This window comes from Aquila chrysaetos, chromosome 12 (assembly GCF_900496995.4).
Source record: "Aquila chrysaetos chrysaetos chromosome 12, bAquChr1.4, whole genome shotgun sequence".
Classification (NCBI taxonomy): domain Eukaryota; kingdom Metazoa; phylum Chordata; class Aves; order Accipitriformes; family Accipitridae; genus Aquila; species Aquila chrysaetos.
The window spans coordinates 23,815,537-23,840,958 of record NC_044015.1 but is presented as its reverse complement, the minus strand read 5'-3'; the positions used below and the strand labels follow the sequence as shown (position 1 = coordinate 23,840,958).

Sequence of the window (25,422 nt, the reverse complement as noted above, 5' to 3'; positions counted from 1 at the left end):
TATTTCAAAAGGCAGTGCTCCTTTAAACTGTACAAAATTTTTATAGGGGTTTGTATATGAAGATTTCTTCTCAAAATATTCTGCATAATATTTTCCTACTTATCTACTATAACTTAATATATGTTGAAAAATTTGTAAATTATGCTAATTTTGAAAGCAAATGCACTTCAATTACAAGAACAGTGAACAAAAAATGCATTAATAACATTAATAACTTCAGTCTAGGAGGCAGAATTTGAGAAAGAAGCCATGGACTTGAGACCTGCAGCTAGTTTTCTTGAATTTGTAAGATAAATCTTAATAATGAAAAGTAATGTCTTGGTACAAATGGATTTAGATATGGTAAATTGAGTGCAGAAGTTTAAAGGAATGTTCTGATCACAGATGTTTTGTTTCAGGGGCAAGAATTATGAAGGAAGGAGTGTTGTCTATTGAACAAGTAGCAACCTAGGAACGCTGTTGCTGGCATCATAATCGTGCGTTCAAAGAGGAAATTTTAACATTGTGTTTGTAAATAATGAATGTGGTTATTTGTACTGACGCAAATGACAACCTTTTTATTTTTCCAACTGTTTTTCAGATTATTGCCTTGATATAATAACATCTTAATTCATTTTTTGAGAAATAAATTTTTTTTTTTAAGTATTTTGAATTGCAGAAATTTTTTTCAGCTGTCATTTTTTTCCCAAGGATTTTAAACCATGTACTTGTGTTTCACATCTAACTTCCAATTAAGAGCACAATGGTATTACCTTATTAACAATTTTTGATTGGGAATTTTTTTTTTTTTTTTGTACACATACAATGTTGCAGACACAATATCTTATTAAAATTGACCTGTTTGTAAGATGTCTTAGGACACTGATTTGATCATAGACACTGGCAAAACCTGCTTACTTTACTCCAAGCAGTACCTTTCAGATGCAAAGGCGTATGGGACAGGGCCATAAAGTTTGAACTTCTTTTTTTTCCAAACCAAAATCCATACAAAAATTACCATTGATTAAAATGGCATCATAACTATGCATTCTAAAACATACTTATTTCCAATTTTCAAAAAATACTACCCAATTCAGCTAGTACAAATGGCTAGTGGCCTCTGTTTCTAACACTTTTATCTTTACAAAAGCCTCAGAAACTACAAATATGGTTATGAGGCCTAAATCTGAGTCTGATTAATACAAACATGATTTACATGTATTAAGACATGTGATTCATACTTCAGAAAATCAAGTTAGTAAAGTTATTTGACATAAAGCAGAGGACCAGAACTGAATGTATTGCAATTTAAAGATGAGACCTCAGTTAAGTGTTCCATATATTAGAAGAGTATCTTGGCCAACAAACCTATCTGTTGTATTTCAGCAACTCTGCAGGTGGAAGTGTGCTAAACTCCTTAGGTAGTAGGTAGGTCTTTCCCTGTTTATGCAAACATGTTCCACAAATGCAACCATTCTACTTTAAGTGGTTATACAAAACCAGGCAGACATTTTGCTACCATTGACAAGGTCAAGATACACTCCTCTAAAGTATTTCTGCAGTTTCAGATTATTTATTTAGCTATTATGAAAACTATGATGTAGCAAAAAATGGAAATTATGGAAATTTATGGAAATAAATATATTGTGTGTTTTAAATCAAGCTATTTGTTTCTCTATGTAGTGGTAAATGAAAAACATTACTATTAGGTTGACTAGTGTAATAGCTGAAAAATATTAAAATACTTTAAATTTTTTTCCTCTCTTTAGGCAGATCAGTTTGCCTTCAGGCTAGAAATCTATGCATCAAATTTCAGACAGATTTTTTTTAAAGCAAAGGAACACGTAAGCCCTTCACACCAGGATTTCAAGTGGGAAATATAACCAATCTGTAATTACAGTTGCATCACAACACTAGTGGAATTCCACTAACGTACTGTTGCATAAAGCCTCGCTTGCTCCTCCTACATGCACTAAATATAAATGTGCATGAGCAGCAAAAGCAATTTGCCTAATATCTGAATCAGCTAAATTGCATTTGCACTAAAATTGTGTATCTGGATACCAACTTTGGTAAAACTGTGGGTCGAACCTGATAAATAAGTAGAATCATAATTACATTTTCTCTTTAACTTTAGATGCTGTCTTGCTATTTTGTTGCTTGTGTGAGAAGTTAACAATTCCACTTGTTATACTGTTCAAGTGAATTTATTTGTTTTGGAAAGGAGGGGCTTTTTTTTCCTAACATCATAATTTCAGTTAAATGTTTCTGTAGAGTCCTACTCTTCTTTAGTTACTAACCAGTTTACATCTATGGAACACTAAATTCATTCTTCTGAACTGCATTGCATTAATATGGGGTTATTGAATCTTGGAAAACATTTTTCTGTGTATAATGGCTTTGCAATTAGCTGAATGCTGTTCGGAAAGCTAATTGCTTATTAAGGTGATTCTTGTTCTGTTACTCAGGATGGTTTATAAGTTTCACGAAAGACTGATTTTCTTTCTGAATGTAGTATGCCTACAGTTACTGTGTTAAATGCGAATTGCACCAAATTGCCAGTCCAGATGTCCCTCTGTTTAATTCAGTGTTTATATGCAAAGTTGGTGGAATATTTTTCCCCCAAACTAAAACTGAGTCAGACATCATGCTATTTCTGATATCCCTCCCTCCCTGCCCCAGCTTGTCCATTGGAGAATAGAAAGTGTTCAAAGATATTTCAGTGTTAGCAAGGATGTAGTGAAGTTGGTCTGTTCGTCTTCCTGGCTGTTCTCCACTGCCAGCATACTTGCTTATTTTGTCTATTCTGGGTTGGGAACAGTGCCAAAAAGAAATGTGAGGAATCTGTCTAAACAAATTGTCTCTTTCCAAATCCACATCCCATTTTTCAATTTACTTTTTCTGTAAAGCCTATTAGGATTCTTACAATAGTAAGGCATCGGGGAAGAAATCCATTTGTCATTCTGATGCAAAAGAATGAGGAGGGTGCTGTAAGTGTAGGAAGTCTGAACAACTTTAGCAGAGGGATCCCATTTTGGGTGCAGTTTACTTTCCATAGACATGAGTGGAGGACTTAACACTACAGACTGATTGTAATTGTGGCAATGCTTTTCCTGCCAGTAGTATGCAAACTGGTTATTCCACTATTAAAAAAAAATAAAAATCCACGTAGCTTACAAATGTCTCACTTTAAAGATTAATCAAATTTTGTATTAAATATAGTCCATGGTGATAATGCAGATTATAAGCTCATGCAGGAGCATCTGCCTCTGTTTTTGTCTAGTTGGAGATTATCCCTTAATCATGCAGGGTCCAGGTGTGCATTTTCAGATTTGTTGACTCAGGAAAGCTGTAGATAGCATTAAAGGCCAATGACATTATACTGTAGCTACATTTAGGTTGTTGCTCCTCTGAACAAGAACTCTTGCTTGAACCACCCAGCGAAAAGAATGGCAAGAAGAAATGTCCTCATTACAGGTTGCTCCTCAGGAATTGGACTGGCATTAGCCGTAAAAATGGCAAAAGATGAACAGAAAAGATTTAAAGGTAACAATGTATCTGTTATTTATCTTAATAAAAATATATTCTTCAAGGCAGTACTATTTTTTTTTTTTTCCTCTGTGATTTAACAGGTGATTTTATTCAGTTTGGTGACTTGTTTCTTGTTAGTTTCCCCTTCCTACTGTCAAGAAAATACAATACAGTGAAAACACACTGCTTTCTGTAAGCATATGATATTTCTGTACCTGTATTGAAGCTGAACAGCTACTTGAACTGAGCAGTTTACAAAAAACCCCCAGTAGTATAAAAACAAATAGCTGAAAATGTCTGTAGTATGCTACCTTGAATATACAATCACAGTTGTAGTTAGCTTTGCTTCTGGCTGCTAAATCTTTGTTGAATGAAATGTACATGCCCATTTGAGGACCAAATAAATGAATTTAGGAAAACAGTTCTTAAATTTGCCATTTTTTCTTTAAAGTATGTTTCATTATTCCAACCCTGTGTAGGCATAAGAGGGTGAACAAAGGGGCCGGCATTTGTCTTTCTGCTGCAAGATGAGATATTTAGTATGATTGAAAATGGATGGAAAGGCGAATACTCTCACAGTATTTTACTGCTAACTGATTGAGTGTAGATTCATAGTTTTCTGGGTAATTAGGCCACAATAATGATAAAACTAATTTCTATTTTGAGAAGTAGATTGCAAAAATAGACATTTTTGCAACCTAAGGAAGCATCTTTCTTCCACTTTTTAATAAAATTATGGTTGTTATGCTAAACATGTTGATAGTGATTTAAAAAAAAAAAAAAAGGACATCTGGAATCCAAACTTAGGCTTTAGGTACCTAAAAATGATTCAGCAGCATAACTTGATACCCATTATTTAAAGTTTTGGTGATAACACTATCTTCGTACTCTGCATGTTCTTCATTGTGCATAGCAGTTTAATTTTTTTTAATTTCTTGAAGAGTTCAGAACCAGACTCTGGGAAATCAGTGACAATGTTGAAAATAGATGCTTTCTACTTTAAGTTTTTATCTGGGTTTTGTCACAGATATTTAAGATATGCATGTAGAACCAATATTTTTTAATATTTCTCAGTAAGACTGCCACAGAAAAGGTTTTATTTCTGATAACTTGCTTCTGGTGTGTTGCAGTGTATGCCACAATGCGGAATCTGGCCAAGAAAGAGCCACTCGAGGAAGCTGCAGGTCGCAGTCTGGGCAAAACCCTCGAAATTAAACAACTGGATGTCTGTGATGAACAGTCTATTAAAACTTGTGTGAATAGTATCCCTGACAGAAGGATTGATATCCTAGGCAAGTACAGGATGTGTATGCTATGAACAGATATCAGTTGTCTATTATCTCAAATACCCTGGAGAAGTTTCATTAGTGTATTTTTTTTAAATTATCAAAGTAATAATAATTATATAGTGTTAGAGATTCTTAAGGCTTCATGCAGCCATGAGTGGATTAGATCTCACCATGCTTCTATGAAGCAGGGAAGCTTGTTTTCCCTGTTTACAAAGGAGAAACTTGATCACAGAGAAGTGTCTTGGATAAGTTTTTAGTAATGTGAGAAGAGAACTTTTGCCTAAATTGGCATCTTCATGTACAAGACATTCTGTACTATCGATGAAGCATAGCCCTGCTTACAATGAAGGCAACAGCTGTCTGTACTAAGAAAGTAAGAGCATTTGGGAATTAGCAAGTAAAAGAACAAATGCAAAGAAAGTAAGGGTACTTTCATTTAGTATTGACAATTGTAATTGTACTTTACAAATCATTCAACAAGAAGTGTTTTCATATTTTTTTGCTAAAAATAAATATTAATATCTTAGTAAGGTGGAAATTGCTTACACCATCAACTACTAAATCTTCTCTAATAGAAAATGATGGACCTGCCTTTATTTTGATTAATTATTAAGGCACCGCTTAACAAGATGCTTCTGCAAACTGTATTATACTCTAATTTGACATACTAGTTTTAGTGTAGGATGCCAGTTCTATCTATCATTCCCCACTTACAAATATCCAGGAGGCAAATAAAAACCAATGGAAGTGTGTTGTTGGGTTTTTGGGGGGCTTTTTTGTTGTTTTTTTTCCCTGAAGATATGAATGTTAACAAAACAAAAAGCAGACCAAAATATGGCCTGGTCTATCACCTTTTGGAATAAATGGGTATTGACAGTAGCCTCTAATTCTTAATACTGAATTATAAACAAATATAGATAATTCTTGGCTCAATTTCCTGTAACCCTTTTATAATTTAAAGAAAAAGGACTAATCAGAAATAAATCAGTTAAATTGCAAAGTATCAGATAAATTGGATTAAAAGCATAATTAAAAAAAATATGGAAATGTCAAATGTATTTGCAAAGCTTTAGTGACAGAATAACATCTTTTAATCCTTTCTTTAAGGATTATTTAAGGATCATTTAATCCTTAATCCTCATTTTACTTTCAAATGCTTTCCAGTAAAGATTACAAATTAATGTTTATGGAGGTTATTGCTCACTGTTGTCTTCCATTTTGTGCAGTTAGCAATGCTGGAATGGGGCTCATTGGACCTATTGAATGTCAGACCATAGATGAAATGAAAACTGTGATGGATACCAACTTCTTTGGACTAGTTCGACTCCTGAAGGAGATTTTGCCTGACATGAAGAGGAGAAAGAACGGGCATATAGTTATAATAAGCAGTGTTATGGGAATACAAGGCAAAGTTGGTTTTTTTTGTTTGTTTGAACTTGTTCGGTATTCAAAATCTAAAGCTTACTCTTTTTAGGAGCTAGCATATCTAACTATTATGCTTTGTAACACTGGAGTTCCAACTATAAAATGCACAGCACTTAGACCTGATGGTTTTTATGCATCTGGGTAGTATATTGCTACACAACTACTCTCAAGACATTTTAACAACAAAACCTGCTGAGAGAATTTTTTTTTAAGAGTTTTAACTCAAACTCTAATTATTTTTATTAATTTTTTAAAACTTTATTATTTTTATTATCTAGAAAACAGGGCTTAGTAACATTACTTGTCTCTTTCCTATTGGAAAAGATTATGCAAACAGGTAAACATGCTTACTACACCCTGCACAATAATAATGGAATAAAATCTAATCATGTCCTGGACAAATGTACGATCTCTTTGTAAAGTTTCTCCTCTCATAAAACTCCACAGAGTCTAATTTTAGCCACAGATAATGATGATCCTACTCTTGTGTTCCATCCAGTCTAGCTCTCTTTGTTTCAAGTATTACAACAGTGGCATTGATTTTACCTGGATTATTCTGGTGAACGAGGGTCCTGCAAGAGTTGTTATTGTTTAATACAATACTTACCATCCACCTAAATGGACTGATGTAGTGCTTTTTCTAAATCACTCAGATGCAAGCTGGATTTCTTGCATAATCGTATCTCCTGCACTCAGCTTCTGTGTTCATCTATAGCCTATTAAAGTCTTGCTGATAAATAATGCAGATGGTATTGCACGTACGGACACTTTCATACATCATCCAAAGAGATCAGAGCATCAGCTAGGAGGAGGAAAAGCATTAATCAAGCATCCTTTCCTAGAATAAGCAATTTTGAGAACATATGCAAAAAATCAGTATTTAGATTCAGTATACACAAGAATTTTTCTAATGTTTTCCCAGCAAGACTGTAGAAATTTTGGGAAAATACAATAGTTTTTAAAACTAAACTATCAGTATGTTGAACAGTCACATTCTGAGAATGTTTTATTTGTTCCTTCAGGTATCTTATTTAATGATGTTTATGCTGCATCTAAGTTTGCTGTGGAAGGATTTTGCGAAAGTTTAGCTATCCAAGCACTCAAGTTCAAACTGCAGTAAGTATTGATCCACTGGTTAAGTTGTATTTTAGATAGTTTTAAATATATTCAGAGCTAGCAAACAAATTTTTAAAGCTTGCTGCTATCTAGGAGAAACAGATTGAGGAACCCATGGAAATTGTACATCACAAAAGGCATTGAAACGTTCTTCACACTACATAAGCAAATAAAAAGGTCTAGATGTTAAAATAAACATGTTCTCTTGAACAGTTAAAGGCTGTTTAGCTTTGGATAAAATACAGTTTACGTAATGCTTCCAAAAACAGATTCTTGCATACAGTATCATAAGAATAAAATTATAATATCAACCTGTAATATTTTCCTTTAGAAAGGATAACAGACTTAAGCAATTCACAGATAAAAAAGTTCAAGGGCTCATCAGAGACAGAGAGTGAGAGCAAGTGGAAATCCATCAGAATGGAACACAGGGTGAGATACCTATAATGACAGGAGGTGGGAGGAAAGTGAGAAGAATGTGGTGTACTATTTCTTAACGTTTAAGACAGTGTTTAAGAGAATGGTCCCGTTCATCGTCTGTGGGACTTTGGGGTTTGATTTGTCACATGTATATTTACATGCCTGTAATTCTGCTACTATTCTTTGTGTGAAGTCCAACAACTGTTAAATATCCACTGCCTCTCTGTGTTCCTAAGCATTTAGCCTTTGTTCTGTGGGAGAAGAGACAGCTGCTGTCCTGGGATTTCAGAGACAAGGCAGCATCCAAACTGTGGTTTTGCATACCGCTCTGAAAAGTTGGGAGGGATGTAGAATAAATATATTGTAATGATACACAGGATATACCAGAATTCATAATAAGATTTCAAGAGTATAAGATACAGCAAAAAGGAGGTTAAAAAAAAGAAAGTAGAATGGGAAAAGTCCATGGTCCAATGTGAAGAGTGATGCAAGAGAAAAGCCTTTAATTCCAGCAGCAGCTGGAATTCTGCTGTCAAGGTTAATAGCTTGATTTAGTTCTAAAGAAGAGCTTGACCAGAACTCAAATCTAGGAGGAGGTCCTATCCCAAAGAGTGTTTTGATAAACATTGTGGCTGGGAGTAATTACTGCCTGAGAAAAGAACGAGGAAAGAGCTGACCAGTAACTGTATCTCAGTGACGTGCTGTAATATGCTACTGAGCAAAATAAAATTTTCCACATTTGGCAGCAGCCGAAATCTGTCCACCCACAGCAAAATTCTCAATATTATATTTTATTATAATATTGTGGAGGCATCTTGAATTATGTAACACTGACAGCTTGATGAAGAAAATCCGTGTTGGGGCAATTCCTCCCTCTCTTTCAGCTATGTCTAGTATTATCATGGGAAAGCTGTAACAAAGAAATCTATGCAGGATTTTGTCCAGAAAGTAAAGAATTCTGTTATCATCCTTTAATTATTTTTCTTAATATTTGATAAGTTCTTATGGATAAATCATCCTTAGATTCCACAGCTGCGAGACAGCAGGTAAGAACTGCACTCAATTCTGCAATGAATTAAGTTACAGCACTTCCTTGAAATTTAAGCTACACAGATTTCTACTACTACGTGTGGATGGGTAGGAGCATGAGAGCAATGATGTGGTATGGATTGCCTTTACAGAATGTACTGTTTAATATTGCTTGCTAACATGTACTCAGTGCAATTCTTCAATATTCTTTTTTGAGAAGGATAGAGAGGTGTATTTCCCACAGAGGATAGTCAATAACCAGTATATCTTTGCTTTTTGAACAGGTTAAGTCTGATTGAACCAGGCCCAGTGGTTACAGAGTTTGAAAGAAAAGTGTTTGAAGATGGAATGAAGATGGATCTTTCAGCTGCAGATGAGGAAACAGCTGAGATGTTTACTAATATTTACCTTAAAAATTACAAACAAATTTTCCAGAGCCTGGGACAAAGTGCTGAAGATGTTGCGGAGGTAACTCATCAACAATTCTCCATCTTCTTTTTTCTTGATTTTTTTTTTTTTTTTGTGTGATTTATGAATGCACTGGTTGGTTGGTGTTTTTTTGGTAGAAGCATTAGATTTAATTAAATGTAATTTACACAATTTAAAATTATTTTTAAAAACTCAAGAGAATCTCGAGAGTTTTAAACAAAACCCTTTAGAATATTAAAAGAATGTTCATTTTGAAGTGTGGAAGACAATTGTGAATTGTAATTTAAATACCACTGAGGTATTAGATGCACTTACACATCATCTGGTGAAGTCTTGGCATTCTGCCGTGTTACCATACATCTACACAGTGGTTCCCACCATTGTTTAAAGCTGCTCTCCTCTCCGTCTCGCTAGTAATCCCTCCGCTAATGCAAAGTTCACTCAGCTACCCCAGACCAGCAAGGCACAATAGAAGATACGTGGATGTAGTTTCTGGTGCTTGGGGCTTCCCGCAGGAAGACAAGTTTAGGCAGGCTGTGGAAGGGGACAATGATTTCAGGTGCTTGCTGCTAAGGAATAGCTTCAGTGTCAGCTGAAGGTTCCCACACCTTGCTGCAAAGTGCACTGTTCTGATCCTTTCCCAGTGGATAGGGAAGACCCTTCCCAGATCTGTAAAAGAAAGGATCTACCTATTGTGGGCATATAGGCATAATTTTGGAGGACTATTCAGGATACTTTGGTGTCAGGTGCTATCACCATGGTATAAATAAACAGAAATAGGACTAAGAATAAATAAGAAGTACTTCTTATGGCCTTAAAAACATTTTAAGAAAAATTTCTGATTAAATTCTAATAAAACTACATCCAGGGTTTTACATAATTCTAGCACTTTATTCTACTTTTCCTCTGCTTAACTGAAAACTAAGTTTTTACTTTATTATTTTGGTAAAGGTTCTTTAACAATTCTGTTTCTCATTCTTGACAGCATACAGTAAAGATAATTCTTGCAGAAAATCCACCTTTTCGCCATCAGACCAACACCTTGTATACTCCGATGACGACTCTGAAATATGCAGATCCAAATGGAGATCTACCCATTGATACATTCTACAAAATGGTTTTTCATCATGACAAAATTTTCAGTGCAAGTCTTAACTTTATCAAATTGCTAAGGTGGAGGAGTAGAAAGAGCTTTGACCTGGGAAAACCCTCACAATAAGTATGAGAATATACAGGCAAATTGGAATTACTTGTTGTAGCTACTGATAATGCAGTATGTTGTTATTCAGATGTCTTTGCTCTGTAGTTGTGAAAAGGCATTCAAGATGTTTATCTGAGCTTAGATAAGATATTCAGCTTAATGCATTTATCTTGAACTTTACAGTTTGCAGAACCTTGAAATTAAAATCTTCTAACTATACGTTTATTCTGTTTAGTGTTTGCTTTTTAGAGAGATCTGTTTTCATGGGAACATGAACATTTACTGATACTTGTGTATTCAGTATTATCCAGATCCCCTTCACTTATTAATACATACCGAGATGTGTACTGTATGTAAATTATTTAGATTCTTAATATCATATAAATATTTTATCTTTTTACCTGTTAGACTAGAATAGAATTAGTATCGTAATCTCTCAATCACAATAGCATTCTCATTTTCAGAAGTCAGGTCTATCCACCAGTAACATAAGAGAAAGTCTCATCAGTCTTAAAATGTCACGAGTAGCATATTTATTATTCATATATATGTTATAATATTCTGAATGCTTCCTTTATCTGCAATGGTTACTGGTATGTTGCACATAGCAGACAATAAAATGTTTTTTTAAAAGCATCTTAAAATAAAATTTCTTCTTACTGTCTTGGTACTATTTTTTCGCAAAATAACAAAATATTACTGGTAAGAAGCAATTTAAATCCATTAAATACCTTCAGTGCCTTGAGTGGCTGAAGCTGAGCCACAGGCTCTCCTTTCCCAAGCTATCCTAATAAGTACATCTTAAACCAAAATTCTAGCATGAGAAGGTCTTTTCCCTCTCTTTCTCTCACCCTCGTCCTACAAGCCAGCTGAGGCCAAGCTGGGGGCCTGGATTTAAGTGCTGTTCCTGCAAACAGCATGGCATTCTTGTTCTGTAACCTCCAGCTTTGCCTTGGTGCTGCCCTGGGCTGAGATGAAGGCCCAGTGCCCCTCGGGCCTCCAGGCTGCAGTTTCTCAGCATGTGCCAGCAGCAGTCCCCATTTCACTCGGAGGGCCCGGCTAGAGCTCACTGGGGCTACAGGAGCTGGCTTTCTCTTTCCTTCATTACTTTCTCATTTAGTGTAAGTCTAACTCTGTGCTGGGACTTGCAGTGGCCCTGCCCTGCCCTGCCTCTCCCCAAAGGCTAGCTTGGAGGAGCCAAGCAGCAGTCCCTGCGCAGGCAGCTCCCGCAGATACCGAACACTTCAGGTAATGCTTGGCTTGCTTTGCAGTCCTGACCCTTTTGGTGGGGGCCAAGGTGTGGGAGTGCGCAGGGACCTCCCTAGGACCACAGGCAGGGGAGTGCTTGCAGGACAGCGCCCACAGCAGCCCCTGCGCACAGCTGCAGGCCTCATCTGTGTTCCACCCGTAACTCGCGCCTCCTTCTCCAAAATACCAGGCTGGTACCTGCACCCCAACATCAGTGAGTGGATGGGGCACAGGTAGGAATGGCAGGTAGGCTACAACTGGGGAGGCAGGAATTAAGTGACGGTACATTGCTGCCAGGGCTGAAGGGAGCATGGCCACTCGCACCTCCACAGCTTGAGGTGCAGGCAGAGACCCCATCGCTGTCTGTTGAGGGTCAGGGCTCAGTGCAGGGCTTCAGCTCGGACAGTCTGTCGGCGGCGAGGGCAGCGGCTGGAGCATCCCGGTATCGCTTGGGTGTGGCTGTTGCTGGCCTGCCACCTGGGGCTCGGATGTTTTATCCTGTGTTTTCCCTTTGCAGCACAAAAAAGCAAGGAGCTACCACAACCGCAGGTTTTAACAGGCCTTCCGCAGAAGCCCGTGTGGTTTGGTGAATTGTTTCACACAACCCTTACACTACTGCTCGTGGAGCGGATGAAAGTGGAAAATGCAGCTTCGTAGGTGGATTCTGAGGGAGTCCAGCCATGACTGTAACCCGTGGATAAACCGCAGACGACGAGCCGAGCACCGGCCACTCGCCCTGCTTCGGGAATGAGCCCGCCGCGGGTGTAAGACCCCCGGCCGCTGCAGACGTCGAGGGGAAGGACGGGGACGGGCGGGCGCTGGGGGAGCCCGGGCGGGGACAGACAGCAGCTCTCGAAGGAGACGTGGGGCTCAGCCAGGCCGAGGCCGCCCGCGCAGAGGCCCCAGCCCGGCAGCGGGAGGGCGGCGGAGCCCCGGCCGCTGCCGCCGGCCGCACGTGGCGCCGCCTCACGGGCCGCGCGCCGCCAGCCCTTCCGGCGCTCGCCGGGCGGGCGGGGCCAGGCGGCGGAAGGCTGTTCCGGCTTCCGGCGGAAGCGACGTCCCTGGCAGGTCGAGCCCGTAGTCAGCCCGTTTCCGCCTCGCGGCCGCCCTCACCGTCGGGCCAGACGCTGCCGTCGCTGCCGCCGCCGGGGGAGGAGGGCGCCGAACCGAGCCGTGCTGCGCGCGGGTAATTTGGCGGCTCGGCTTCCCTCAGGCTGTTCATAAGGCGGCGGCGCCGGCGCCCGAAGGATGTGGTGGAGGCGGCAGTGGCAGGCGCCGCGGCCGAGGGAGCCCTGAGCCCGCGCAGCCCTTCCCGGCCCCGCGCACCGGCGGCCCGGCAGCGGCCCCCCGGCCCGGCCCGGCCCGCTCGTCCATCGGCGGCGCCGCCCCCCCCCCGCAGCGTCGCCTCCCGCGGCACCGCCCGCCCCTCGCCGGCTCCCCGCGCGCTGGAGCCCCGCGCGGGAGCTGAGGGGGAGCCCGTGAGCGCGGGAGCCGAGCGCCTCTCGGGGAGCCAGCGGCAGCCAGGATGGCCTCGTCGTCGGGCAACGACGACGACCTCACCATCCCCAGGGCTGCCATCAACAAGATGATCAAAGAAACGCTCCCCAACGTCCGCGTGGCAAACGATGCCCGGGAGCTGGTGGTAAACTGCTGCACTGAATTCATCCACCTCATCTCCTCCGAGGCCAACGAGATCTGCAACAAATCGGAGAAGAAAACCATCTCCCCGGAGCATGTCATACAAGGTGAGCTTCCGGAGGCGGTGCGCTCCTGCCCGGTGCGCCACGGGTCATTCAGGCTTTGAGTCACTCCTGTCCCTCTGCGACTCGGAACTCTCTCTGTGGTTTCTTGTAGCTATGTAAAAGACAAAAGGCAGGGGTCTTTTAAGGGTCTGGAGGGAAAGTGTGTGCTGTCCGGCTTGTCGGTCGCATTGCAAGGGAAGGTTTGTCTTTGTGTGGTTAGGACGACTGTTGAGTGGGCTCAGGACCAGCTCTCGTTTTGTGGTTCGGAGACGTCCGTGATGCTTTGAGTGAGGTCACTGAATCCATTCGTCTTTTTCGTATCTGTGGAACGAGCTCTGCTTTTTCGAACGGTTATGCGGGTTCCTTTTACAGCATGTATTAATATATTGAATTTATTAAATCTCTTTCTAATTGGAGAGTGATGAAAGACTTATGGTTGAGTATGTGGAGCCCAGGCTTCAATCCAGAGTTGTCCTTTCTTGTTCCTATAGAGAGTGAAATATTCCTCTAGGGCTATCCTTGGAGTCCGATTGTTTAACTGAAAGAGTACTTTATCCTGTTGCCTGGTAGAGATGTTAACAGTAGCATTTGCGGTAGAGCTATTTTCAGGACCATGATGGCATCAACTTAGTTAAAAAAAAAAAAAGATGTGCTTTTTTGGTAATGATTCTCTGTTTGAAACGAGAAAAAAACCCCAAACCTGATTCCTTTGGACTATATCAGCTTGCTCACCAGAAGAATTTCAAGTACTTGACTGGATTATAAACAGCAGAAGAAAATATGTAGCGTGTATGAGCTTTAATATTAAATAAAATACCTGTAAACCTGGAAGTTTAGCAAAACAACTGCATCACAGCAGCTCAGGATGTAAAGAGTAAAACTTGTGCTTGCATGTGGAAGCATACTTTGGGTATGATGCTTCATAATACATGAATGGTTTTTTCAAATGACCACCAAAATGTTTGAGCTCAGTTATTAACCCAGGAATAGACATGATCTTTAAGGTTGAGGACAACAAGGAATTCATGTATGAAAGTATTTTTTGCCCCGTAGTGGTGGTCCTCAGAAGAGATTTCACCTGTTGCTGCCCTAGGGTTAGTCTACGTTTTTTGGAAGACAAATTTAAACTAAAATTTGTTTTAGTGCACTAAATGTGTGTGCACGTGTGTGCATATCATCAGCAGGTGGTCGCAAACCAAGTGTTTCACAGGGTTCTATGTCTTTGTGTTACCAGATTTTAGAGTTGGGAAAAATTATTTTCAAATTAGATCTGTACTTCTTAGTCAAGTATTGCGAAGGAAAACTTTGGAGATGTATTCATTTTTGTAATGCTCTGGAGATAGAAGGAGTTGTTCTTGGATTTTCTGCTGTTCTTATCTTTAGGGAGGTGTATGTGCTATTAGCTGCTTCCACATGCTGGTCGGTTGGCAGATGATCCCTCTGTGAGGTATGAGGCTTTAGATCGCTAATTTTGGAAGCAGTGATTGTGTGTATATAGGCATAGTATTCCCGCATTTTCATCCGTCTTCATACATTCTAGATACTTGCTATTTTGGCTGTCTCTTAATGTAGCTCTGTGACAATGATGCTAACAAATTAAGTAATTGAAATACATTGTTTGTAGTCATCCAGATATCTTGTTCCTTTCGAATGCTTAAACCAGTTCATTTAGGAGTAAAATGAGGCTAATGGTCATAGCATCATACCTGGTCCAATCTAAACACAGGGTGCTGCCAAGAAGAATCTTTCTGTACCCTCTCTAGATCTGGATCTAGCAATTGCTGATACAACTGACCGTGTGGCTTTTTGAGAGTGTAGCAGGGGAACACAGTTTTCTGTCAGGGGAGTTTGCTGATCTGACTGTTCCTGTAAACAAGAAGTTACTAGACTGGGAGCAAGGAGCAGGAGTGGTATTTCACTGACAAAGAGGAAGGGGAAAGAGATGCTTTGCAGTTGGTGACAGCCTGCCATTGTGACTGTATTAGAGGTAATGTGAAGCTGCACTTCATCACTGTACTTACGTGTTTGGCAGCAATGGTGCTTAAGATGCCCTTTCCTTTGCTGTACTGTTAAAATGATTGTGTGGCCACCTGCTGAGCTAGAACTCTTCCCCCTACCACTGGGTTGTGCTTCAGATAAATAAAGTCCCTGCCGTGTTTCATTGTGTGGTAGCAAAAACACTTAACTGGCACAGTGTTAACAGCATAGGGAAAGGAAAGCAGAGGCTTCTTGCATCCCATGAGAGACCTGATTTTATACATGTACTCAGAATATGCCAAGCACTCAATACTAGCGATAAAACACAAAGTAGCTTCCCTGGAGACTACCCAAAGGCATCAAGGCTATGTAATAGTCGTAAGTGGAGATAGTCTCCATGTTTATTGCTGAATCCCACCATCAGGAACCCAGCTGTGAGTCTGAGACTCTAATAAGCAAATTAATATCCTTCCATCCTGGAACAGAAAATAGCCTCATTTGATAGTTATGTGAGTTGTGACAAAGCAGGCTTTTTATGAGAAATTAAACTTCCATTGAATTCCAAAATTGTTGAGATGTTAAATCACCGTTTTTATGAATTCGATTACTTTGGTCTACATAGAACTGTTGTGCAGTAAGGTAGGCTGTGGATTGATGGCAAATCCTGTAGCTTGTTTTCATGGGCTGTTAAGATACTGACAGTGTTTACATTAGCATTTAATGTTCAAAAAAACCCAAACAACTGTTAATGTTTGGGATTTTACTTTGGAAGTTATTTTTCTTTCAAAGGAGCATAGACAGTTAAAAATCTCAGATATGAATGACCTGATTGTATAGAAAACAAATGTAGAACTAATTATGCTTAACTGATTAATCAGAGATCTGCACCTTCATGCAGTCTTTAAGAGTGGGAGGAAACTGGGGAAAAGATAGTTGTGATTTGCTGTTTGTAAATAAGAGAAGTTGTCATCCCTGGCCCCCCCCGCCCCCCCCCCCCCCCCCCCCCAAAATCTGTGTTTTGGGATTCAGTTGTTTAAATTTGGTGTGATCATTCTAACTTTGGTAAGGTACCAATTTTTCAGCAATCTGGGTAGACATGTAGATTTCAGACTCAAGAAATAGGACTCTGAGTTTTGGTGGAACAGTAGCTCTGCTAAACTAGTAATCACTTGTCCCACACTTCAGCACTGTGCTGGTATAAAGGGATTCGTATTCCTTCCATGCATGTGTTTTGTAAAGCTCTGATGTGTTTCCAGAAGGTAGTACATTTCTTAAGTTGTTTCACAGCCAGCAGAATTTTGATGCACTAGACCTATGGTGCATATATGGTTCTTCATAGCTTTATTATGTTGAACAATTGTACAAATCTGTCTTGGTTATATCACATGTTCTTTTTTGGATATTTGTTTTTTTTAGTGTGCTATATTCAATACATAACTAAGTTCTTTCCATTAATTTGGTTTTTTTTAAGGGCCATTTAAAATTTCTGAAAAAGCCCATCTTGCTGTTGACTTCAGATTGGGCAGTTCTTATTCTGATGCTGCAGATGGCCAACCCTGATCACTGTGAACGTTCTTTTGATGAACACCTATGTTTTTGCTTTGATGGTTTGTCTTAGTGATATTAGACTTGTAGAGTTTCTAAAATGTTATACTTTGGTTAAAAAAAAACCCTTTCGTTTACTGTATATACTGTTTACATTTTAAAATTGAATGAGTTCTTAAATATTTATAGACTGCTTAGATAACCAGTTCTAGACCATGAGACATGGATTTGTCTCCTATGTGCTGAGGTTGGATTAAACAGGTTTCTGAAGGTTTTTGGTAATTCTTGTAGAAACTGTGGGCTAATTGAAGAAAGTGTTTCCAGTGTGTGTGTGGGGGCTGAGGCTGAACTGGCATCCTGTCTCTGAAATAATTTGATTATCTCTAAACCAGTTTGTCTTTTAACTATTTTTCTTAAGAAATAGGTATTACGTAAATTCATTTGCCAAATGTTACCTGTTAAAGGAATGGTAGTCCTGCATGACTAGACAGCTGCACTGTAGTGCCCTATTGAACACAGTGTATTAATTGTCTCCTTGAGTACAGATTGGAAGCTGAAAACTTGCAGAATGCCTTTGGGTGGTTGTTTAGGTGTATGATACAATGGCATGCTGCCGTAATTATGGGTAGGAAGATGTTGCTTACAAAATTAATGTTAGAATATAGACTGAGTTAGTGTAACTAAGAGCTTGTTTATAACACGTTGTTGATTGCTGTTGTGCAGTTTATTTTAGTGCTATTTCTTGAATAGCTTGTGACATAAGATTGAAATAAAGTAAGATAAAGGTTAAAACAACTATCATTCCGTAAAGAAAACTCTGATTTGTGTAAATACTGGAAATAAACCAGGTGTTTTATTAAACTGAGACTTGTCTCTAGTATAATTGGTGTTTATGTAATATTTCTAGCATATACTGTAATAGGTTCCACTTTGGGGTTTGTGTGTGTGTGTAAGCATATTGAAATAAATGGTCATCAGGAAACAGAGAGTGCCTTTTGTCACATGCTCTACCTGGGTTTTTTATAATCCTTCCTGTTACTTTTGCATTCTTTAAAAAAACTGTTGTTGCAGGATATAACTGCATTTCAGATTGCTTTGGGCAGATAAAAGTGCAAGATTTTAGTTTCTGAATGCATTATCATGTGGTGATAAATAAAAGGGTTTCTGTTGAGAAATAAACCAATAAAGAGCTCATGCATAATTTTATGTGACTTTATGTGTGAACTATGCATTTTTAGCTTCCTGGCACTTGAAATATGAATTTAGATATTAAAAGACAAAAGCTAAAATTCATAGGTCTAAAGTAGTATTAATTATTTCTGCCTTAATGAAGGATCTGTAATCATTTTACATGCATCACTTTTGCTGTTACAGGTTGCTAATTTACCTTCTACTGAAGACTTGCAACAAAACTGGAAAAAATAGAATCCCAGAGAGATTAAAGGTTAATGATTCGGATAGGAAGGACTTCTCAGTTGTATAAATTTTGCTTGATTCTGATATGTAGAAGATGGGAGAAAGATGTCTTTTGAAGAATAATGCCTGTCTCTAGCCAAATGTATCTGAAAGCCCTGAATCCTCTCCGAGTGCAGACTTTTTTGGTTGTACTTGACTAACCTTAATTTTTCTAGCCTGAAAACATACGCTCTTCCATGGCATGGGAGAAGAGACAGGGAAAATAGCTGTCAGATCTTCTCAAGAACGCAGATTTTGGTCACCAGATGATATAAAAGTGATCAAACTTTTTAATTCTTTTTTTTTTATCTTTAAAATAAAGAAATTGATATATATTATCAAAAGCTTTGTAAAAAATAAGCAATGTCTTTTCTTTCTTTCTAGCACTAGAAAGTTTGGGGTTTGGCTCCTATATCAGTGAAGTAAAAGAAGTCTTACAAGAATGCAAAACAGTAGCACTAAAGAGAAGAAAGGCCAGTTCACGCTTGGAGAACCTTGGCATTCCGGAAGAAGAGCTTCTAAGGCAGCAACAGGAATTATTTGCAAAAGTAAGTGAAGCAATACTTGTACTGATGAGGCTGGAATAATTAATGCTGCAGATCTAGTGCCACAAAAACATGTGCAGACCTCAAGAAGTATCCCCTTCCTTGTGAATTGCTGTGGCATCTGAGATGCTATTGAGCTTGGCCTGTTTGAGTTGGGGAAAGTAAAGTCAACAAATAAGATGCTGCTACTTCTTAGTTCTGTGATTTGACATGTAGGACTTTGTATACAAACAAATTTTATGCTGTAGATTTAAAAAGCGTGGTTTTTGCTGCTACTTAGGTATTTCCATTCTAGTGTAGAGAATACATTAAGAATTACTTGGCTGAGGAAATAAAAGAATGACAGCTGGTGTTCTAGGAAATTATCAGTTTTGATGCATTAAAAAGTGAAAATACCTTTTCTGTTTCTGTCCATCAGCGCACAAATGTTATTTCTTAGGCTTTGAAAGAAATATTTAGTCATTGAAAACTTCTAATTTGTCCTTTCTCATCTTCCTTTACTCTTGGCAAGACTCTAATTGAGTGAATTCATGCATAAATTTTTAGAGAGGCAATTCAGGCATAGGAAAAGCATTTGCCTGCAAATACTGTGTGCGTGCACACACACACATTCTCCTTCATCCCAGCCTTCTCCCCTCCCTGCTTTCCCAGATAGTTTGTGAATATCTCCAAGTTTAAATGACTAAAAGCTGATTTCATTTGTCTTTCTACACCATCTTTCTCTCTACTATTCTCTTAGTTTGACAAGACGACCATTGTTTAAACTTAAGTGATGTGAAAATTATATTGGATTTCTCTTTCCTCTTACCCAAGGCATGAGTCTTACTGTCTCAATTTGCTTGATTTCCTCTGGTGAAAATGCATATTCATTTGTGTTACCATGTCTGATTACTGCAACCTTCTCTTCTCTATACTTGTATCTTGCTGAAACAATTAATAGCTGTTGGTTTTCATATTACAGCATGCCAATTATTTTAGGATTAATTGCATGATGAATTTTAAGGCATTTAAAATTTCAGCAAACCACGTACCTATTGTCAGCATGCAGTGAACTGGTTGTGATAAATTCATGTGTGCGTAACTTTTGTTTGATTGTACTAACATTAGAAAGACCAATACAGCTGCTTCTGGATTAAGGGTAAGATTTACAAATAATAGTCAGTTTGATACCTGTTTTTTACTTACTGTTTTGTTCAAATAACTTAGCATGGTATACAAAATAAAAAAGCAGCAAAAAATAAGGTGTGTTAAGGGAGTACTAGCTCCTGAGTAACTTTAAAAAAAAAAATAATTATGAAACCATGGCCACTGTTGTGGTTTACCCCCAGCCAGCAACTAAGCACCATGCAGCCGGTCACTCAGTTCCCCCCCACCCCCAGTGGGATGGGGGAGAAAATTGGGAAAAGAAGTAAAACTCATGGGTTGAGATAACAGTTTAATAGAACAGAAAAGAAGAAACTGATAATGATAACACTAACAAAATGACAACAGTAATAATAAAAGGATTGGAATATGCAAACGATGCACGGTGCAATTGCTCACCACCTGCCGATCAATGCCCAGTTAGTCCCCCAGCAGCGATCCCCCAGGCCAACTCCCCCCAGTTTATATATTTGGCATAACATCACATGGTATGGAATACCCCTTTGGCCAGTTTGGGTCAGCTGCCCTGGCTGTGTCCCGTCCCAACTTCTTGTGCCCCTCCAGCTTTCTCGCTGGCTGGGCATGAGAAGCTGAAAAATCCTTGACTTTAGACTAAACACTACTTAGCAAAAACTGAAAACATCGGTGTTATCAACATTCTTGGCATACTGAACTCAAAACATAGCACCGTACCAGCTACTAGGAAGACAGTTAACTCTATCCCAGCTGAAACCAGGACAGCCACCTTATGTAAGCTACACTTTCTCTAAGGAATGACCCCTTGAGATATGTTCTTTTTAAATTTTATAGTACTGTGCCTTAATGTCTAAATTAAGGCAATGCATGCAAGTTTGACAAGATTGTATGAACGATTTTCAGAATTGTCTTTTGTAATATGGACAATCTTTGCATAGATTCAAAGATGGCTGTCTCATTTTTCAAAAAGACTAGTTGTGATATGCTGTTGGAGGTACTGTAATTATTCTTAAAAATAGTTACACAAATGCATGTTCATTTACTTGTGCTAATCTTGTTAATATTCTAGAGCATGATACTAATGCTGACTTCTTGCTCTAGTTTTAAAATACTTGCTTGTTAATGTTGTGAATTTTTCATGCCTATAGCTTGGTTGATGGTAAATATTTGAAGTCAGGGGAATGTCTCATCCCAATGTCCATGCATGTCTGTAAGTTTCTGTGCAAGACAAGGGCCGTAACAGATTTGGGGTTTTTTTTGAGGGTTCCTCACAAAAGTTCATCTGTGCAATAAGTAAGTTAAGTTCACCAGGTGCTTATAAAGCTTCTTAGTCAATACAACTCAATGGAATTTTTCTTTTTTCTTTTTTTTTTTCCATTTTTGAAATGGCTAAGCGATACCTTTATAAATATGGTAGTGAGGGTAAGCACTGACAAAACAATCCATCCAGTGTAAAGTGCTGAGCCTTCTGATTCCTGGTGCATGCATGTGTATCACCTTGTTGAGTGTACAGTAGACTTAATTGTAGCAGGGTCAGTAGGGAGCCCTGTTGTTATCTTGTGTGTGATAAATATTTATGCCTCTCCTATGTGTACAAATGCTGCTGTCTTGCTTTGTTTAGAACTTTACAATGTCTTAAATTGTTTTCCAACCCTTGTAACTTCACGACCACTTGAAGTTTGAAATACTGAAAAGTCTTCATTGAGAAGAGATTTCTACCCCTGTAAAAGTGTTTTCTTTTAATGCTAAAACAGACTGAGGAAATGTGACAGTTCTTATAAGAAGGGAAGACTCCCATTTTTTCACTTCGCTGAGTAGATAAACTGCCTTTGATCATTTTCCAAAGCATCATCTTTTGGCATCTTGAAGTTTGCAAAACCGTAAAATTTGTTGATGCTTTGGAAAAAAATAGGAAAATTCGGTGAGTGCAATGGGATTAGAAAGGAAATCATTACAGTCTTAGTGATGACTTGTAAAAGTAGAAAAGTAAAGAAGTTTGAAGACGTTTAATTCTCAGAACTTTTTCCTGATGTTCACTCAAAATAGAAATTGAAGTTTTAACTTTAACACAATTGATTAGTATACTGTTGAAATCAACAGTAGTTGATGAAAAAGCAACTGAAAACCCTGGCCAGAAAAATTAGAGGTGTTGTGGTTTAAGCCCAGCCAGCAACTAAGCACCACGCTCACTGACCACAGAGGTCACCAGTTGAACTATTTGAAATGTTTTGTTGGAACATCTTGTACCTTTCAGTAAAGGGCTCTACCTTTCTGTAGCAAAGTCATCCTCAATCTGCATACCTGAATTTGAGAAGACCTTGCATTTCTCTGTTTTCCAAAGATTGCTTAGCAAAGTAAGATAATGGCTTTCTCTATGTTTTTGTAATTATGTGTGCCTTCGTGGTACAATTGGATGAGTTCATACTTGCAAGTTTTAGTATTTGTAATCAACAAAGTGGGGCTGTTCTCATCTCTGAACTGTGATTAAATGTGAAGATCCCTTGAAATTGAAGCCTAAAGTTTTCATTGCTTTGCCTCAGTTTTTCCATTAGGAAGTGGTTCAGGACAATCCTTACAATGGAACTTAAGTACGCTAGCTCCTGCCTCTTGCTTTTGTAACTGTAAATCCTCCAAATGGTGGCCTCTTCAGAGGAAGAGAAAATATAGGTAAACATCTTGGTACAAATAATGAGGTACTTCTAGATGTGTTTTTATGTGTACAATTAATAAAAATTACACAAGAGGAATCTGCAGGTGCAGATAAAACTGCTTTTAAAGATAAGGTGCTCTAGAGATTCTTCACAAGCTATGTATGGACTTAACAATTAAATTCATGTCTTTAGGCTAGACAACAGCAAGCAGAACTGGCGCAGCAGGAATGGCTACAGATGCAACAAGCAGCTCAACAAGCACAGCTTGCTGCTGCCTCAGCCAGTGCATCCAATCAGGCAGGATCCTCTCAGGATGAAGATGATGAAGATGATATCTGAAATTCACCAGCTGAGTTTGTCTTTACTAAGAAATATTTTTCCTGCACAATGAAAACAGTGAAATGAATGCTTACCTGTAAGTTTGTATGCATCATGGACTGGCAATTGGTATTCTAGGGGTGTCTGCTGTTGTGTGCTGTACATGTATAAACTGTCTTTTTTTGAACTCTTGAAGATTTAAGGTTCAGTATCATATCAACTTTGGATTTTTAATGGTGTATATGGAAATTTTAGATAGCAGTGCGTCATTTATTTGATCAATAAACAGTGTTACAATAAACAACAAGTTTATAAAATATAGTGAGATTTATACAAAAAGTTCTAAATTCACATTTGCATTTCTTCCCTTTTAACTAAACTATAAAATCTTACTTAGAATTTTTAATTGTTTTTTGGGGGAGTGGTACAGTAGGTATAATCTGTTAATGAGAAAAAAGCAGAGTTCAGCATAGTAAGAGTCTGAATTCTTAGTTCTTTTTAAAATGAGGATGTATGTGGCAATAAATATTATATATGCTCAAATACCACACTTGTTAAAATTTGAAAATGATACATTTTCACCAAGCTAGGAAAAGGTATGTTTAATAGGAGTTGTACAAAGTCAGTCATTTTTTTTGTATAGGGGTGAAAAAAAGAAACCCATGGTTTTATTATGACATCCTTTGACAGTCCTAACTGAATATTTCACTTCAAAGACTGCCTGGTTTGAAGAACTAACTCTTCTATTATTTCACTCCAGTTTAATGTTAACTGTTGTTGATGGTATTTCGTAGTCCATATCTATTCATATTGTTGAAATATAAAGCTGGAGCTTGATGAAACAAAATTGTTTTAGTTCCACTGATATAACTGGGAATGATTAAGTATTCAAGCCTAAGAAGGCAAAAGCTGAAGCTAAGAGCATGCTTACCATAAAAGAGGGAATTTATTTAACCTTGATTAGTCATTGTTGTCAGCATAATGCTAACATTCTCCAGACTAGATTGCCACTGGATTACTAAAATACCTTGTTGAAAGTTAGCGTTTTCTTCATTCAAATTGGTTTGTAGGTAAGTCCAGGTTTTTGATAAACTATTCCCCAAGAGTGATCAGCAATACATGGAACAGAAATTATACAGTAGTCCTTTTGATAGTTGATTTGAAAATTCTGTTGATTAATGGATGAGCAGCTGTTCTTTGTGTTGAAATAAAGCACAGTAGTGTCCATTGCTGAGTTTTAATGTGTTACTTGAAGTAATACTGGCATATCTTCTGGTACACTAATCTGAGCAGACTAGAAAAGCCACTTGCATGCTGCTGTAGATGATCCCATAGCTCTCTAACAACATGGATTGTTTTATTAACTTATGTCCTCAGCAAGTTGTTCTAGTTAGAATTCTTGAGGGCTGCAGCAGTCTGTTTACATAAGGACGCAAACAGAAAATGGTGTGCCCATTTTTACATAAAGATCTGAACAAGGTACAATTGGCGCATATTCAGATGTCAGTCACATAGTGACTTTGATTTAAATTTGAGATACATTAAGTTACATATTGAATAAATATGAACGCTTCCTTAAATGCATTAATGCAGTGAAAACGCCGAAAAGTGCTTGTTTGAATGTTTAAGTTTAAAAAGGAAAAACAAAACAAAAAACCTTTCATGGTTACTATATGAGATATGTTAGGCAAGGTTTGACCAAGGAAGTGGTTTTCTGTAAAGGTTTAAGTACCAAAGGTAGAAAATCTAGTCTAGTGATACAATGTTAATGTGCAGTGTTGGCTTTTCTAATTCGTACTGTAACACCTTCACACTTTCTATTTTAAATGAGTCTTTTCCTTTTAAATAATATTAGGTATATTTTTACACCTTTCTTTTCTGATGCAGAATTCAGGTTAACATTTTCCTGCATCTGGTATGTATGGTGTAATATGTTTGGATCCTTGTGACCTTTCTTTTGGACATTCTTGTGCTTTTTCATATGCTGTATTCTTCAAGCAATAAAATTCTGATGTGTTTTTATAAAACTGCTTTTATATTTAATGAATAGTCTGTCTTCATTGCATTTATAAAGAAAAAAGTTAAGACTACTTTAACTCTGCTGTTATTTTGACCCACTGAACACTTCTTGTGACCAAAGTCTTTACAACCTGAGTGCTGTTGGATGGCATTGCTGTTCACCGGGGTGGTTAATGCTTGCAGACAATATTTCTGGGCTTGACCTGCTCTCTTTCCTCTTGGGAATTGCATTTTTGTGTATATGCATTTTTTATAACCTGACCTTCTTCACTTGAAAAGTTGGACAAAAGCCCTGTAGATCAGGTATAACCTACTGAAATACTTTCAGTTTAACAAAGTGAAAGACAACAGGCAGATGCTGGGGAAATACGAATATATGTTAGT

The 25,422-nt window shown here is 38.3% G+C and overlaps 3 protein-coding genes across 5 annotated transcripts in view; all 3 read left to right on the top strand.

Moving 5' to 3' along the window:
• Window positions 1-3,140, top strand: part of CCDC18 (coiled-coil domain containing 18) — a 29,929-nt gene extending 26,789 nt beyond the window's left edge. For both annotated transcript variants that reach the window (XM_041128093.1, XM_041128094.1), the window contains exon 25: window positions 385-3,140. In XM_041128093.1, coding sequence (XP_040984027.1) covers window positions 385-435 — 51 coding nt within the window. In that variant the 3' untranslated portion in view covers window positions 436-3,140. The remainder of the gene's footprint in view (window positions 1-384) is intronic.
• A 95-nt stretch (window positions 3,141-3,235) lies between these two features.
• Window positions 3,236-11,079, top strand: LOC115349221 (retinol dehydrogenase 8-like). 2 transcript variants are annotated; one of them, XM_030033170.2, is made up of 6 exons: window positions 3,241-3,525; window positions 4,641-4,802; window positions 6,026-6,205; window positions 7,247-7,340; window positions 9,074-9,257; window positions 10,204-11,079. In XM_030033170.2, exons 1-6 carry the CDS (start codon window positions 3,429-3,431, stop codon window positions 10,435-10,437), a joined length of 951 nt encoding a protein of 316 aa, XP_029889030.1. In that variant the 5' UTR covers window positions 3,241-3,428; the 3' UTR covers window positions 10,438-11,079. The 2 variants fall into 2 exon arrangements, with proteins under 2 accessions (XP_029889032.1, XP_029889030.1); XM_030033172.2 differs by lacking the exon at window positions 6,026-6,205 and having other exon boundaries at window positions 3,236-3,525.
• Window positions 11,080-12,733: 1,654 nt separating this feature from the next.
• On the top strand, window positions 12,734-25,046 carry DR1 (down-regulator of transcription 1). The gene is made up of 3 exons (XM_030033174.2): window positions 12,734-13,412; window positions 18,771-18,934; window positions 22,894-25,046. Exons 1-3 carry the CDS (start codon window positions 13,193-13,195, stop codon window positions 23,038-23,040), a joined length of 531 nt encoding a protein of 176 aa, XP_029889034.1. The 5' UTR covers window positions 12,734-13,192; the 3' UTR covers window positions 23,041-25,046.
• Window positions 25,047-25,422: the final 376 nt, after the last annotated feature.

Coding starts and splice junctions, on each gene's coding strand:
- LOC115349221 (XM_030033170.2), top strand. CDS start 3,429: ATGGCAAGAAGAAATGTCCTCATTACAGGTTGCTCCTCAGGAATTGGA. Junction 3,526..4,640: donor TGAACAGAAAAGATTTAAAG/GTAACAATGTAT, acceptor GGTGTGTTGCAG/TGTATGCCACAATGCGGAAT. Junction 4,803..6,025: donor CAGAAGGATTGATATCCTAG/GCAAGTACAGGA, acceptor CATTTTGTGCAG/TTAGCAATGCTGGAATGGGG.
- DR1 (XM_030033174.2), top strand. CDS start 13,193: ATGGCCTCGTCGTCGGGCAACGACGACGACCTCACCATCCCCAGGGCT. Junction 13,413..18,770: donor CCCGGAGCATGTCATACAAG/GTGAGCTTCCGG, acceptor CTTTCTTTCTAG/CACTAGAAAGTTTGGGGTTT. Junction 18,935..22,893: donor AACAGGAATTATTTGCAAAA/GTAAGTGAAGCA, acceptor TCATGTCTTTAG/GCTAGACAACAGCAAGCAGA.